At 44.1% G+C, this 14,121-nt stretch overlaps 3 protein-coding genes across 3 annotated transcripts in view; all 3 read left to right on the forward strand.

Moving 5' to 3' along the window:
- The window catches only part of LOC119573169 (peritrophin-1-like), a 2,863-nt gene extending 211 nt beyond the window's left edge, over positions 1-2,652 (forward strand). The window contains exons 1-4 of the mRNA XM_037920237.1: positions 1-34; positions 357-481; positions 1,191-1,400; positions 2,524-2,652. The exon at positions 1-34 is cut by the window's left edge and continues 211 nt beyond it. Of these exons, the coding sequence (XP_037776165.1) occupies positions 1-34; positions 357-481; positions 1,191-1,400; positions 2,524-2,637 (483 nt within the window). The 3' untranslated portion in view covers positions 2,638-2,652. The remainder of the gene's footprint in view (positions 35-356; positions 482-1,190; positions 1,401-2,523) is intronic.
- Positions 2,653-3,849: 1,197 nt separating this feature from the next.
- On the forward strand, positions 3,850-6,286 carry LOC119573539 (neurofilament heavy polypeptide-like). The gene is made up of 3 exons (XM_037920752.1): positions 3,850-5,136; positions 5,616-5,949; positions 6,267-6,286. Exons 1-3 carry the CDS (start codon positions 3,850-3,852, stop codon positions 6,284-6,286), a joined length of 1,641 nt encoding a protein of 546 aa, XP_037776680.1.
- Positions 6,108-9,380, forward strand: LOC119573164. The gene is made up of 5 exons (XM_037920233.1): positions 6,108-6,969; positions 7,576-8,078; positions 8,199-8,373; positions 8,878-9,033; positions 9,147-9,380. The coding sequence occupies exons 1-5, from the start codon at positions 6,291-6,293 to the stop codon at positions 9,296-9,298; spliced, it is 1,665 nt and encodes a 554-aa protein (XP_037776161.1). The 5' UTR covers positions 6,108-6,290; the 3' UTR covers positions 9,299-9,380.
- Positions 9,381-14,121: the final 4,741 nt, after the last annotated feature.

A 14,121-nucleotide genomic window follows, 5' to 3' on the forward strand; every position in this document is an offset into this window, starting at 1 on the left:
GGATTAGCAGTGCTCCCACTCCTGGTCAACGCCAGTAAGAGATATTTTAAATATGGCTGCACTTTTTATACTTTCTGTTAATCTTTAGCTAAGGAAACATTTTCGAGAATCAAGTACGACACAAGGATACCGCATTCAGATTTTTTTTCCAAAGGTCTTTATTCCATTTGTTACTTTGTCGTATATCCTTCCTTACAGAAAAGAGACTGAATGAATGATAAGTCCATAAACAAACCAAAGATAACTTCACGAATTAGAAAACATAGTAATCAACTAATAATTTCCTAGAAAAAAAGCTTAAACTCGCTTTTTAAAAATCAGTGTTGTTGCAGAGAACTGCTTCCTGTCCTTTGCAGGATCCCCGACTCCGAACATACACATATGTCACAGCCTGACCTGCCCTGGACAGGACGGCTTCTACGCGCACCCGACCTTCTGCACAGATTACGTCCACTGCGTTGCCGGCGTCCCATATGTCAAGGTGAGAAACGGGAGCGAATGAGTAAGAGGTAGAGAAGTGCAAGAATAGGAAGAGAGGATGACAGAGATACTGGCAAGAAATGTAGAAAGAAAAGAGGAAGAGGTGAATATTAGGGGAAAAGAAAAAGAGGAAAAGGCAGCAATGGTGAAGATAAAAGAATGGTTAGAGAAAAGGGCAAACCGAGAACGAATCCATTTTAAGGCATAATGAAAAGGGGCTGATAGGAAGGGAACTATGGTAAAGAGCAGTGAATGCAGGGAGGAAAGGCATAAGATAAAAACAGAAAAGTAGGATATCCACAAAAGCCGGGGAGAAAGAGAACTATCCAATCATTTATCTTCCCTTCATTGTTAGATGTGCAGCATAGATTAAGTTTTTTTAGGTATCAAAACGAACAGCAAACATGTAGTGTGACTCAAAGCATAGTTACCAGCATATAGACATTCTTGTTCATCTGTCGTTAGTTTTGCTACGGTTTAAACTCACGCTATTTATTTCCAGTGCCTTTTCTTTGCAATTTTCAGTCAAGGTTCTTCAATCCCAAATTTTCCTTACCCATGAATTGATTACACATCATTTTCTGTACCACCTAATCACTATAGCAAAGAACCCCTTTACCCCTTACATACCATATAAAGGAAAAAGAGCCAGAAGGACTCAGGCCACGAGTCACATTACGTAATTGTAATTTTTCCTTTCTCCCATACAGAGATGCCCCTCCAACCTGAACTTCAATGCGGTGAAAGGGGCGTGTGACCACCCGAGGGACGCCCCCTGCGCGCCCTTCAAGAAGTCATGCGAGCTGACGATCCCCTTCGTCCCAGGAGGCGTGACAGACGACCTCGTGACGTGTGACTGCGAAGGCCCCTGCATCAAACCGCACCCGTATAACTGCGATGCCTTTTACCACTGCGACGCTGTCAGTACCTGCTATCTCTTTGTTCTCTTTTTCTTAGTCTGTCCGTGCTGTCACTTAGTGACAATGAATTCATTTGCTCAGAATCTAGATCTAGTACATAGGTACGTTTCTTTCTATCTAGCCGTCTGTCTGTTTCACTCTTATGACTTTTTTTAAATCTTTCTTTGTTATTAACAGGTAATATGGCTGAAAAGAAACTAGTGACTAACAAGTAAAATTAATAATTAACACTTTAAATAATTAGGGAACAGACTCTTAATCTAGGTTTAGATAAGGACAGAGTTTAGCATTCTAGAAAAATAAGCCGTTATTCATCATGATTTGTAGGATAGCTTAGCGAATTCTAACATATGTTTTGTTTCGTTCATTTTTTACTCGCATGTTGGGTTATCATCACCACACTGTATCGCTCCAAACCGTATCCACTGTAGGGCAGCATCCTTTGCTTCCTTAATATCTTGATCGGAGCAGTGAGGACCCATTTGGGGTATTCCTGGAAAATGTGGTTCATTGTTTGGATTTCTCCACACAGACAGTCAGGACTAGTGTTGAATTACGATTTATGAAGGTTTTCTTTTTTTCTATTTTTGCCTTTGTTCTATTCAAAGTTAGTCAGTCTCACCTGCTTAGAACCTAAAGGCAGGGTCTCGGCTTGGAAGGGCTTCACTGTGTTGCCTGCCTCCACACGCCTGTCAGAACTCTAGTCAGCACACCCCTTTTGGGTTATATAATAGCAGTCAACTATACAGTTATAATCCAAAGCAGTCAACGATGTAGCTTTAATCCGAAGTGAGTGCATCTTCTCTAACTCTGTGTTGGCTACGGAGGCTGGAAGAGAAGGAAAGAAAAAGAGAAAGAGAGAAAAAGAATTACACGCACACACACACACACACACATATATATATTATATATATATATATATATATATATATATATATATATATATATATATATATATATATATATATGCATACATATATATGCATATATATATATATATATATAATTATATATATATATATATATATATAATATATATGTGTGTGTGTGTGTGTGTGTGTGTGTGTGTGTGTGTGTGTGTGTGTTTGTGCGACCGTTGGCTAACCTGGGTTTCCATTCGCAGGCTGGAGTGGAGCACCTTACAGAGTGTCCCGGAGACTTGATGTTCAACGCCATGGTTGAACAATGTGATCTGCCGGAGAACACCAAATGTGACTGCGCCCACCTGCTCCTGTGACAACTGCCGGTACCCTTCGTCTGAAATGTGCTCTGTTTACTGGCAGTGTGAGTTTTATTTTACTTACTCTAGATAATCTAGAAGTGGTTTACTTTTCCGCCCTATGCCTGTTTTCCTTCAATTTATGAGCCTTTCTCCAGAGCCAAAATCTTGTCCGATTAAAATGGTTGCTTCCTTGCAACAATAGTAATAGCTTAATGCCCTGCCGTCGCAGACGTAGGTGTCAGCAATAATTTTCCTTGACATTTAACTTCATTATATCAGTACTATCAATAATAAGTTTCTCTTGCTTCGATTTTTAAATAATCACCGACGTATATCCACTCTGACGTTGTGTAGTTATTTGATGGGAAGGTGATGGATCGTTCAAATGCTTGCACTTACATTTAGTTTTAAGTTACACTTAATAGTTCTCTGCATATTGTCTGATTACAGCTGCAATTACTGTTAATGAGTGGAATAGGAAACTGTATTCTAAAAGCATGCAATATCATGCTATGATCTTTTACTGGTACGCATTGTCCAATATTACCATTGGTATCTACCAACCTGTTCTTGCAGAAATGTTAGCTTTAGAATTCCAGGGACTTCCTCATTAATTTTGCATTCACAGTCCAAAAAAGACCTTTGCATTGTATAATCAGTTGCTGTATCTACAGTTTCCTTGATACTTGAAACACGATCATATTGTATATTTGGATCAGAGCAAAGAGACATCGAAATGGTAAAATAGGGCCCATGTAATAACACAGACGAACTGAACTACTGTGCCTTCCACCTATATCAATGATGATACCCTTTGGTACAAAAATGAAAGAGGAAGAGCAACGTGAAAAAATCAATGGCAATTTGTGTATTATAAATTATGCACTGTCGGTGTTTCAGGTGAGGGTGGCCAAGCAGTGCAATACTTCTGCAGTAGCGGCCTTCTCTTCAACCGTGACACCTCACAGTGCGATCTGGCCATCAATGTAGATTGCAGCGAAGGGGCCTGGGAGGAAGGTGCTTTCCTGGAAACGGCCTGCGTTGACCGACGCTTGGACTGTCCAAAGTTTGTTAAGAATGGAGGGTGCCAGTGCAGTGGGAGTAACTGTGACTGGCAGTCATTTGTTCTTAGGAACTGTCCAAAGTCCTGCGGCAGCTGCAAAGAAAACCAAATTATTAGCAAGAGAAAATTTGCCTTAGAAGAAAAAGGACCTGGAAGAAAGTATCATGGAAGCAAAGAATCTGGAAGCAAAGAGTCTAGAAGCAAAGAGTCTGGAAGCAAAGAGTCCGGACACAAAGGATCTGGAAGCAAAGAGTCTGGAAGTAATGAATTTGGAAGCAAAGAGTCCGGAAACAAAGGATCTGGAAGCAAAGAGTCCGGAAACAAAGGATCTGGAAGCAAAGAGTCCGGAAACAAAGAATCTGGAAGCAAAGAGTCCGGAAACAAAGGATCTGGAAGCAAAGAGTCCGGAAACAAAGGATCTGGAAGCAAAGAGTCCGGAAGCAAAGAGTCTGGAAGCAAAGAGTCCGGAAACAAAGGATCTGGAAGCAAAGAGTCTGGAAGCAAAGGATCTGGAAGCAAAGAGTCCGGAAACAAAGGATCTGGAAGCAAAGAGTCCGGAAACAAAGGATCTGGAAGCAAAGAGTCCGGAAACAAAGGATCTGGAAGCAAAGAGTCCGGAAACAAAGGATCTGGAAGCAAAGAGTCCGGAAACAAAGGATCAGGAAGCAAAGAGTCAGGAAGCAAAGAGTCTGGAAGTAATGAATTTGGAAGCAAAGAGTCCGCAAGCAAAGACTCTGCAAGCAAAGAGTCTGGAAGCAAAGAGTCCGGAAACAAAGGAACTGGAAGCAAAGAGTCTGGAAGTAATGAATTTGGAAGCAAAGAGTCCGCAAGCAAAGACTCTGCAAGCAAAGAGTCTGGAAGCAAAGAGTCTGGAAACAAAGGATCTGGAAGCAAAGAGTCTGGAAGTAATGAATTTGGAAGCAAAGAGTCCGGAAACAAAGGATCTGGAAGCAAAGAGTCTGGAAGTAAGGAATTTGGAAGCAAAGAGTCCGGAAACAAAGTATCTGGAAGTAATGAATTCGGAAGCAAAGAGTCCGGAAACAAAGATTCTGCATGCAAAGAGTCAGGAAGCAAAGAGTCTGCAAGTAAAGAGTCTGGAAGCAAAGAGTCAGGAAGCAAAGAGTCTGCAAGCAAAGAGTCAGGAAGCAAAGAGTCTGGAAGCAAAGAGTCTGCAAGCAAAGAGTCAGGAAGCAAAGAGTCTGCAAGCAAAGAGTCTGCAAGCAAAGAGTCAGGAAGCAAAGAGTCAGGAAGCAAAGAGTCTGCAAGCAAAGAGTCTGGAAGCAAAGAGTCAGGAAGCAAAGAGTCTGCAAGCAAAGAGTCTGCAAGCAAAGAGTCAGGAAGCAAAGAGTCAGGAAGCAAAGAGTCTGGAGACGGAGGTGGAGACGGTGGAGACGGAGGTGGAGACGGTGGAGACGGAGGTGAAGACGGAGGTGGAGACGGAGGTGGAGACGGTGGAGACGGAGGTGGAGATGGTGGAGACGGTGAAGACGGAGGTGGAGACGGAGGTGGAGACGATGGTAACGGAGGTGGAGACGGAGGTGGAGAAGATGGAGACGGAGGTGGAGACGGTGAAGACGGAGGTGGAGATGGTGGAGACGGAGGTGGAGACGGAGGTGGAGATGGTGGAGACGGAGGTGGAGACGGTGGAGACGGAGGTGGAGATGGTGGAAACGAAGGTGGAGACGGTGGAGACGGAGGTGGAGACGGTGGAGACGGAGGTGGAGACGGTGGAAACGGAGGTGGAGACGGTGGAGACGGAGGTGGAGACGGAGGTGGAGACGGTGGAAACGGAGACACACACTGTGGAAACGGAGGTGGCGGTGGAGACGGCGGTAATGGAGGAAATGGTGGAAGCATCGACGGCTGCGTCATTGATTGCTCCCTCGGAAAGTATCTGCCACATCCAAGTGACTGCCGCAAGTTCATCCAGTGTGCCCCGTATGGTCCTGAAGAGATGCCTTGTGCTCCTGGAACGGTCTGGAACCAACAGAAACTCACCTGTGATCACGAATGGGCTTCTCCGTGTGTGACAGGCAGCTACTTGACTCCGGAAGGTCTGCCATGTGGAGGAGCTAGTAACGTGAATGAGGGTGGAAGCGGTGGAAACGGAGATGGAGGTGGTGACATCTGTCAGGATGAAATGAGTGCCTGTAGATTCTGGGCTGCCAATAATGACTGTTACTGCAAGCCAACCGATGGGGATTGTTCATGGCAAGAATATGTTGCCAAGACATGTCCCAAGAGTTGTGGAACATGTAATGAAGGTAATGGCGGAAACGGAGGTGGAGACGGTGGAAACGGAGATGGAGACGGCGGGAACGGAGGTGGAGGTGGAAACGGAAGTGGAGACGGCGGAAACGGAGATGGAGACGGCGGGAACGGAGGTGGTGGCAGAGATGGAGGAAACGGAGGTGGCGGTGGAGACGGCGGAAACGGAGGTGGTGACGGAGACGGCGGAAACGGAGGTGGCGGTGGAGACGGCGGTAATGGAGGAAATGGTGGAAGCATCGACGGCTGCGTCATTGATTGCTCCCTCGGAAAGTATCTGCCACATCCAAGTGACTGCCGCAAGTTCATCCAGTGTGCCCCGTATGGTCCTGAAGAGATGCCTTGTGCTCCTGGAACGGTCTGGAACCAACAGAAACTCACCTGTGATCACGAATGGGCTTCTCCGTGTGTGACAGGCCGCTACTTGACTCCGGAAGGTCTGCCATGTGGAGGAGGTAGTGGTGGAAATGGAGGTGGAGGTGGAGACGGCGGAAACGGAGGTGGTGGCGGAGACGGCGGAAACGGAGGTGGCGGTGGAGACGGCGGTAATGGAGGAAATGGTGGAAGCATCGACGGCTGCGTCATTGATTGCTCCCTCGGAAAGTATCTGCCACATCCAAGTGACTGCCGCAAGTTCATCCAGTGTGCCCCGTATGGTCCTGAAGAGATGCCTTGTGCTCCTGGAACGGTCTGGAACCAACAGAAACTCACCTGTGATCACGAATGGGCTTCTCCGTGTGTGACAGGCAGCTACTTGACTCCAGAAGGTCTGCCATGTGGAGGAGCTAGTAACGTGAATGAGGGTGGAAGCGGTGGAAACGGAGATGGAGGTGGTGACATCTGTCAGGATGAAATGAGTGCCTGTAGATTCTGGGCTGCCAATAATGACTGTTACTGCAAGCCAACCGATGGGGATTGTTCATGGCAAGAATATGTTGCCAAGACATGTCCCAAGAGTTGTGGAACATGTAATGAAGGTAATGGCGGAAATGGAGGGGGAGACGGTGGAAACGGAAGTGGAGACGGCGGAAACGGAGATGGAGACGGCGGGAACGGAGGTGGTGGCGGAGACGGCGGAAACGGAGGTGGTGGAGGAGACGGCGGAAACGGAGGTGGCGGTGGAGACGGCGGTAATGGAGGAAATGGTGGAAGCATCGACGGCTGCATCATTGATTGCTCCCTCGGAAAGTATCTGCCACATCCAAGTGACTGCCGCAAGTTCATCCAGTGTGCCCCGTATGGTCCTGAAGAGATGCCTTGTGCTCCTGGAACGGTCTGGAACCAACAGAAACTCACCTGTGATCACGAATGGGCTTCTCCGTGTGTGACAGGCAGCTACTTGACTCCGGAAGGTCTGCCATGTGGAGGAGCTAGTAACGTGAATGAGGGTGGAAGCGGTGGAAACGGAGATGGAGGTGGTGACATCTGTCAGGATGAAATGAGTGCCTGTAGATTCTGGGCTGCCAATAATGACTGTTACTGCAAGCCAACCGATGGGGATTGTTCATGGCAAGAATATGTTGCCAAGACATGTCCCAAGAGTTGTGGAACATGTAATGAAGGTAATGGCGGAAATGGAGGGGGAGACGGTGGAAACGGAGGTGGAGACAGTGGAAACGGAGGTGGAGACGGTGGAAACGAAGGTGGAGACGGCGGGAACGGAGGTGGAGGTGGAAACGGAAGTGGAGACGGCGGAAACGGAGATGGAGACGGTGGAAACGGAGGTGGAGGTGGAGACGGCGGGAACGGAGGTGGAGATGGTGGAAACGGAGGCGTTGATGGAGACGGCGGAAACGAAGGTGGTGATGAAGGTGAAGAATGTCCATTTTCATGCCCAGAAAAGGAGGGTCTTTTCTCTCATCCTCGGGATTGTAAGAAATGGATTCACTGTTCTCACAGTATACCATTTGTCAAGAAGTGTCCCCTCCATCTTCATTTCAATCCCGTCAAACGAGTGTGTGACTGGCCGTTTAATGCCCAGTGTATCGCTACTCCTGATGCTGACTGCCAGATTCCAGAGTCTGTGCTTCCCACACAGCCCCCTGATATGAAGCCTGACATTTGTGACTGTGAGTGCTGCCTCAGACCTCATCCCGAGGATTGCACAGCCTACTATTACTGTGAGGTTAGTTTTTGCTAATTACAAGTAAAATGTCTTTATTATCTGAATCTTTCTATATACAAGTCAGATCCTTTTGTTATTTCTAAGTCTATTTATTATTTCCTTTCTAAAATATTTCAACAGCCAAATGCAAGCGCCGTATTCCACACCTGTTCCGAAGGGCTTGTGTTCAACCCACAGTTGAGTCAATGTGTTCTTCAAGTAGATTACCCACAGTGTCAACCTGAGAGACACCCAACTTGCGATCCTACGTGCGAATGTCTGTATCCTGCTCAAAGCTGCTCAGAATACTACATTTGTAAGTAATACCACAAAATAGGTGTCTATGAAATATTCTCTGTCTTGTAGGTGCCTATATTTTTGGACCATTTTTCCAAAGAACTATATTTTCTCGTGAAAATTATACAGATAGTTTGTATCATCAAAAATCATTGAACATTTATGAGTATAATTGTTCATAATCACTTGATATTGATGCTCAGAGCCTTATTTCAAATTAGGGATGATCATGTTCATAGCTATCTGTTCGGTATCTCTGGTTTACATATTTCAAATGTGACATTAACTGTTTGGCAAGAACAGAATGCTCCAAAATTTTGTGTTGGTTACATTTCCAATTGCGACTTTTCTTCCTGTACAAATTTCAATTATATATATATATATATATATATATATATATATATATATATATATATATATATATATATATATATATATATAACAAAAATGCATGTGGACTGAGATGTATCCAGATTGTAACTGAAATTGCAGATTTTGAATACTGTAAATCTGTTCCTTACAGGTAATGGTGATGGCATTCCTGTTAAATATGAATGTATGGGAGGGCTTTACTTCAATGACCAGAAACACACGTGTGACCTCCCTGAAAATGTTTCCTGTGAGGAAAGGCGTAAAAGAAATGAAATAGACCCTACGACAGAACAACACTACATCTTACGTACGTTACTTCTCTGCAGCACCAAACGCATTATTGTGGCTAGATAAAACTTATTTCTCTCAACATCCTTACAAAAGGAATATAGCTTGTCTAATGTTTTGCTCTTTTTGCAGCGGAAGAGTGTAAGGATCTGCAAGGAATGTATGCCATTAAGGACACACCAAGTTCGTATTACCTTTGCAATCACGGCGTAGCCTTTGAAATGCGATGTCCAGATGGTGGGGTGTTCTCAAGCAAAGCAAAGAAATGCATCTTAAGGAAGTAAATAGTAGGCTACATACACACAAAAAGAAACAAACAAACTACATAAAGGTTACTGACAGATTACAGTTCTTTTCAAACCTGTATTACATAATGTGATTTTCTGTACCTTCCCCCTACATCTGCTAGAGCTAATTGTAAATGTAATGATAATTTAAGGGTTTGTTTTACTTTCCAACATTGTTATATTTCTACAAACACACACGTGTGTATGTAAGAAGTAGCATAACTCAGTGATAGAACAATCGCAAGGTCCTGGGTTCGCGCCCGGTCGCCCCACTCAGTCGACCGGGAATGAATGCTGGCATGCTGACGTCATGCTAGGGTCAAAGTCAGGGCGGAAAGGAACTGGCCATCCTACAGCCTCATCCCGCGGCTTAATTCGTATGTTCCTCTCCAGACATGCTCCCTACATCCCCTTCGATATGGGAAGAAGTTTTACTTAGATACATACACACACGCATATATATACACGTCAAGCAAGAGCAGACCTAAAATCGATGATATGTTCAGAATGCTGACATGTAAAGTGTCACGCTTTACATGTTCAAATCGGAGTAAACGCCGTAATTTAGTGCATTTGGTAATGTACTCTTAAACTAAACTTAGCGCAAGGTGTGAAACATACAGTGCTAAAGAGCCATACTGATATGACTTTGGAAGAAATTTGCGAAAAACGATGGATTAAAGCCCCTGAAATTTAGAGTAAATGTCCCAAAAGCCTATGCAGTTGCACTTGCTCTTTTTTCAGCAGACGTCCATATTACCTTTAGGTATTGAATAAAGAATATGCAAGTACTATCTTTGGTTATGTATAACAAAATGCAAAGGCCGTTCTCCCCTCGTGGACATAACCCGGGCGAGGCTCAGCTTCGCATATCGTACTTATCCTTTTCTCTTCAGACCTGAAGAGGGACTCCAGAAGGATTTCGAAACTGTAGCCTCATTTTCAGTAAATCTAGTTTTTGCATTGTGGGTTTTTCTACAATATGCTTTGTTGATAGTTCCCATCTAAGTCATAAGGAAAGTAGAATAATGCAAAATATTTTATTTTTTAGATAATAAAAACACTATAAATGGTGAGAATGGATCTATTTAAACGTTCCGTAATGCTGTTAGCCTACGGACGGAACGGCAAAACGTTCACCTGCGTCACATTTAGCTGCTGCGTGAGACTAGCTAACACCTGATTTACAAACTCGGTACCGTTATCCGAGCTTAAATATTGTGGACAGCCGTGACGGCAACAAATTACGTCATGAAATGCTTTCGTGACGTGCACCGCAGCCTTTGACGGAACCGCCACCAACTCGCAATAGCGAGAAAAATTGTCCACGAACACTAGAATGTGTTTGTGGTGAAACCAGACAAAGTGTCACATGACACCTTCTGCCAGGGAAAATCCGGAATGTCGAACTTAAGCGCAGGCGCGGGATCGCTTGTGTGACCCTTGTACAAGGGGCACGTCTTGCAAGACCTGACGTGATTAGCTACCCTCGTTACTAACCGCGGAAAATAAAATCGGTTACGTGTCAACTGCACTGCCTTTTGAACACCACAATGTGCTGCCTCACGGTATTCATGAGCATACTTCAACACACGCGGCAATAAACTTTCCGGCACCACCAGGACCTGTCAGACGATCCGTCTGCGACCCATAATTCGCTTCGGCTGGAATCTCCGAAATAACAGTCCTGTGTCGTCAAGAAGAAATTCCTTAACCGGCCTTTAAACTTGGGAACTGCCGTGCCCTTGGCTAAGGCTCGAATGATCTGTCCGTAAGTTTTGTTGGCATGCTGGGCAGCATATACCTCATCTTTATTCAGCGGTTCCAAGGGAGGAACCTGTGAAGCACTATTCACAACAGCTGTCGAAGGCAAGCTAAATGAAGGGGGGAAATCAGCTGCGTCGTCCCGCCTCAGAGATTGCAAGTTTTCGATTGGTGCACGTGACAGCGTGTCAGCGGCGACTGAATATACACAAAAGTCACATCGAAATCGCCCAGGATATCCTGGTAACGTGCCCTACGACCATACCATTAAGCGACGTGAGCGGCATGTGGTCTGTGTGAACCATGACCTTGTACACCAGTATAATATCTCTGAAGTACTTAAGAGCCCATACAATCGCCAACATCTCCCTATTGGTGACCGAGTAATTTTTCTCTGCACTAGTGAGAACACTACTAGCAAACCCGATAAGACGCAGATTCCCTTCGTGCTCCTGCATTAAAACGGCTCCTAGCCCAACATTCGACGCGTCTGTGTGGAGAATGAAGGGGAGATCAAACCTCGGAAATGCAAGAACGGGAGTGTGCGATAGACAATATTGTAATGTTGAAAATGCGTTGACCTGCTCCTCGCCCCAGCGTCAGGGGACATCTTTCTTGAGGAGGTATGTCAACTGTGCAGCGATCCTCCCAAAATCCTTAATGAACGGTCTATAAAAACCTGCTAACCCCAGGAACGACTTTACCTGTGTTGCATCAGAGGGAATGGGGAACATACTGACAGCTTTTACCTTGGTCTCGTTAGGGGCAATACCTGCAGCACTAACAGAATGACCGATGAAATCTAAACGCAACTGGAAGAATTTACACTATTTAATTGTTAAACCCGCATCCGAAAGTCGCTGAAAAACACTGCGCAACCGCGCTTCATGGTCCTTGATCGAAGGTGAACAAACCAAAATGTCGTCTAAATAGACTAGCTCCTGATCATTAATTAAACCCTGCAGGACGAGAGCCATAAGACGACTAAACGTCAGAGGAGAGTTCCTGAGACCCATAGGTGGCACCAGGAACTCGAAGTGACCCACATGCGTGTATGGGCTGCTGTCCTCTGCCAGGGGGACCTGAAGGAAACCTTTCGCCAGATCAATGGAGGAGAAGACCTTACTCTTTCCACCAATGTCTTGCAAGAGCTGACGAAGGTTAGGAATAGGAAAAGGTGACGGAACGGTCACCTTGTTCAGGCGCCGAAAATCACAAACAGGACGAAAACCATGCTGACGCTTCGGCACCAACAGCATCGGCGCTGACCACGGGCTAGTCGAAAGTTGAATCAGCCCTTGTTGCAGCATACTGCGCACTTCCTCCTCTAGAATCTCACGCCTGCTGTGCAGAATGTTGTATACCGGAATATACACAGGCTTAGCTCCAGGTTCTAGAGTAATAGAGTGCTCTATCATGTGCGTTCTGCCTAATGGACGATCCTTTGTCGGTAAAATGTCGGGGTATTGATTTAACAACTTGCCTAGTAGCTCCTTACCCTCGCTAAATGCGAATGGCCCCTGCATAGCTTTTGCTAATGCTGCAGAGAATGGGTTAGCTGAATCATGGGACGTGGAAGAAACAGCGCCAGAGAAGGCTGACGCAGGCAGTTCAAACTCAGCTATCAGGAGATCTGTGACCTCACAATCTATTAATCTGACACCACTATCAATAGACAAAGGGGTAGGTGTTAAGTTCATCACTATGGAGATAGAATAGGTTGTGGAGGAGAGATAGGGGGAGGAGGTAATTGCGGGGAAGAGACAGGGGAGGTAGGGGGAGGGGTCAAGGGAGGAGGAGTAGGGGAGGAGAGTGATGTGTCCGTGCGTGTGGTCGTGTATGATGAATGACACAACCGAGACGTGTCGCTGTTTGTGGTAGATGCGGAACCAAGCATGCTCGGGTGAAAAGGGTCCGGGTGTTTCCAGATGGAACTCGGCTCAGAACGATATAGAAAATCAAATACATCACAAAACTTACTGAAATATTCATTAAAAGAGAGATAATAAAAGTGAAGTAAACCTAGCAGTGCTCAGAATACGTCCTTGAAGAGGCTCAGCATGTAAATCATGACAACACTCAATACGGTCATACTGAAACGTAATATAAATGTAACTACGCCTATTGATTAAATACTTATACGTCCAGCACAAATACAACCTAGGCAAGTAACGAAAAGGGGCTGGCATAACCTTTGGTGATGCTTCAGCAGAGAAGAGGGTATCCAAAAGACAGAGAATTCCAGTTGATACTGTTTATTGTCATGGGTCGCGGGCTGTCATGGACTCGTGACGTCATAAGATAGCGAATTATTTCTCAAAATAAATTACAATAAAATACAAATAAAAGAAAATACGTGATAAAAATATTAGGCAATAAAATATACACAATAAAACCAAAGAAAGACATCATGAAAATACAAAATAAGGGGAAAAAATACGCACATCAATAAAATCAAAATTAAAACACAGGGTGAGAAAGAATCTAGTAATAATTTAAAAATACAAGACTAATATATAAACCGACATCATAAATATTTAAAACTCATAATAAAAGAGATTGAATAAAACAAAAAAAAAGTGACTTGACAGAAATGACGTGTCATGCCACTGTCACCGCGAAATAAGTTAAAAATACAATAAAAGGACAATAAGACTCAACGATAAAACACAAGACTTAAAACACTAATCAAATGTAATATACAAAAGCAGAACTCTTACAAATTAACACAAGAGTAATTAAAGTAATTAAAACGGGAGCAATAGAAAACGGGCATCGGGATAACTAAAGTAGTCCCGCGCAGGGGATAATATGCCACACAAAGTTAAATGCGCGTGCAACTGGAGTGTGTCGCCCTCATCTCTGGATGTGTATATATATATATCAAATATATATATGTATATATATATATATATATATATATATATATATATAATATATATATATATATATATATATATATATATTATATAATCAATATATTATATATATATATATATATATATTGTAAATGAATATTCTATATATATATATATATTATATTATATATAATAAAG

The sequence above is a fragment of the Penaeus monodon genome, chromosome 5 (assembly GCF_015228065.2).
Source record: "Penaeus monodon isolate SGIC_2016 chromosome 5, NSTDA_Pmon_1, whole genome shotgun sequence".
NCBI lineage: Eukaryota > Metazoa > Arthropoda > Malacostraca > Decapoda > Penaeidae > Penaeus > Penaeus monodon.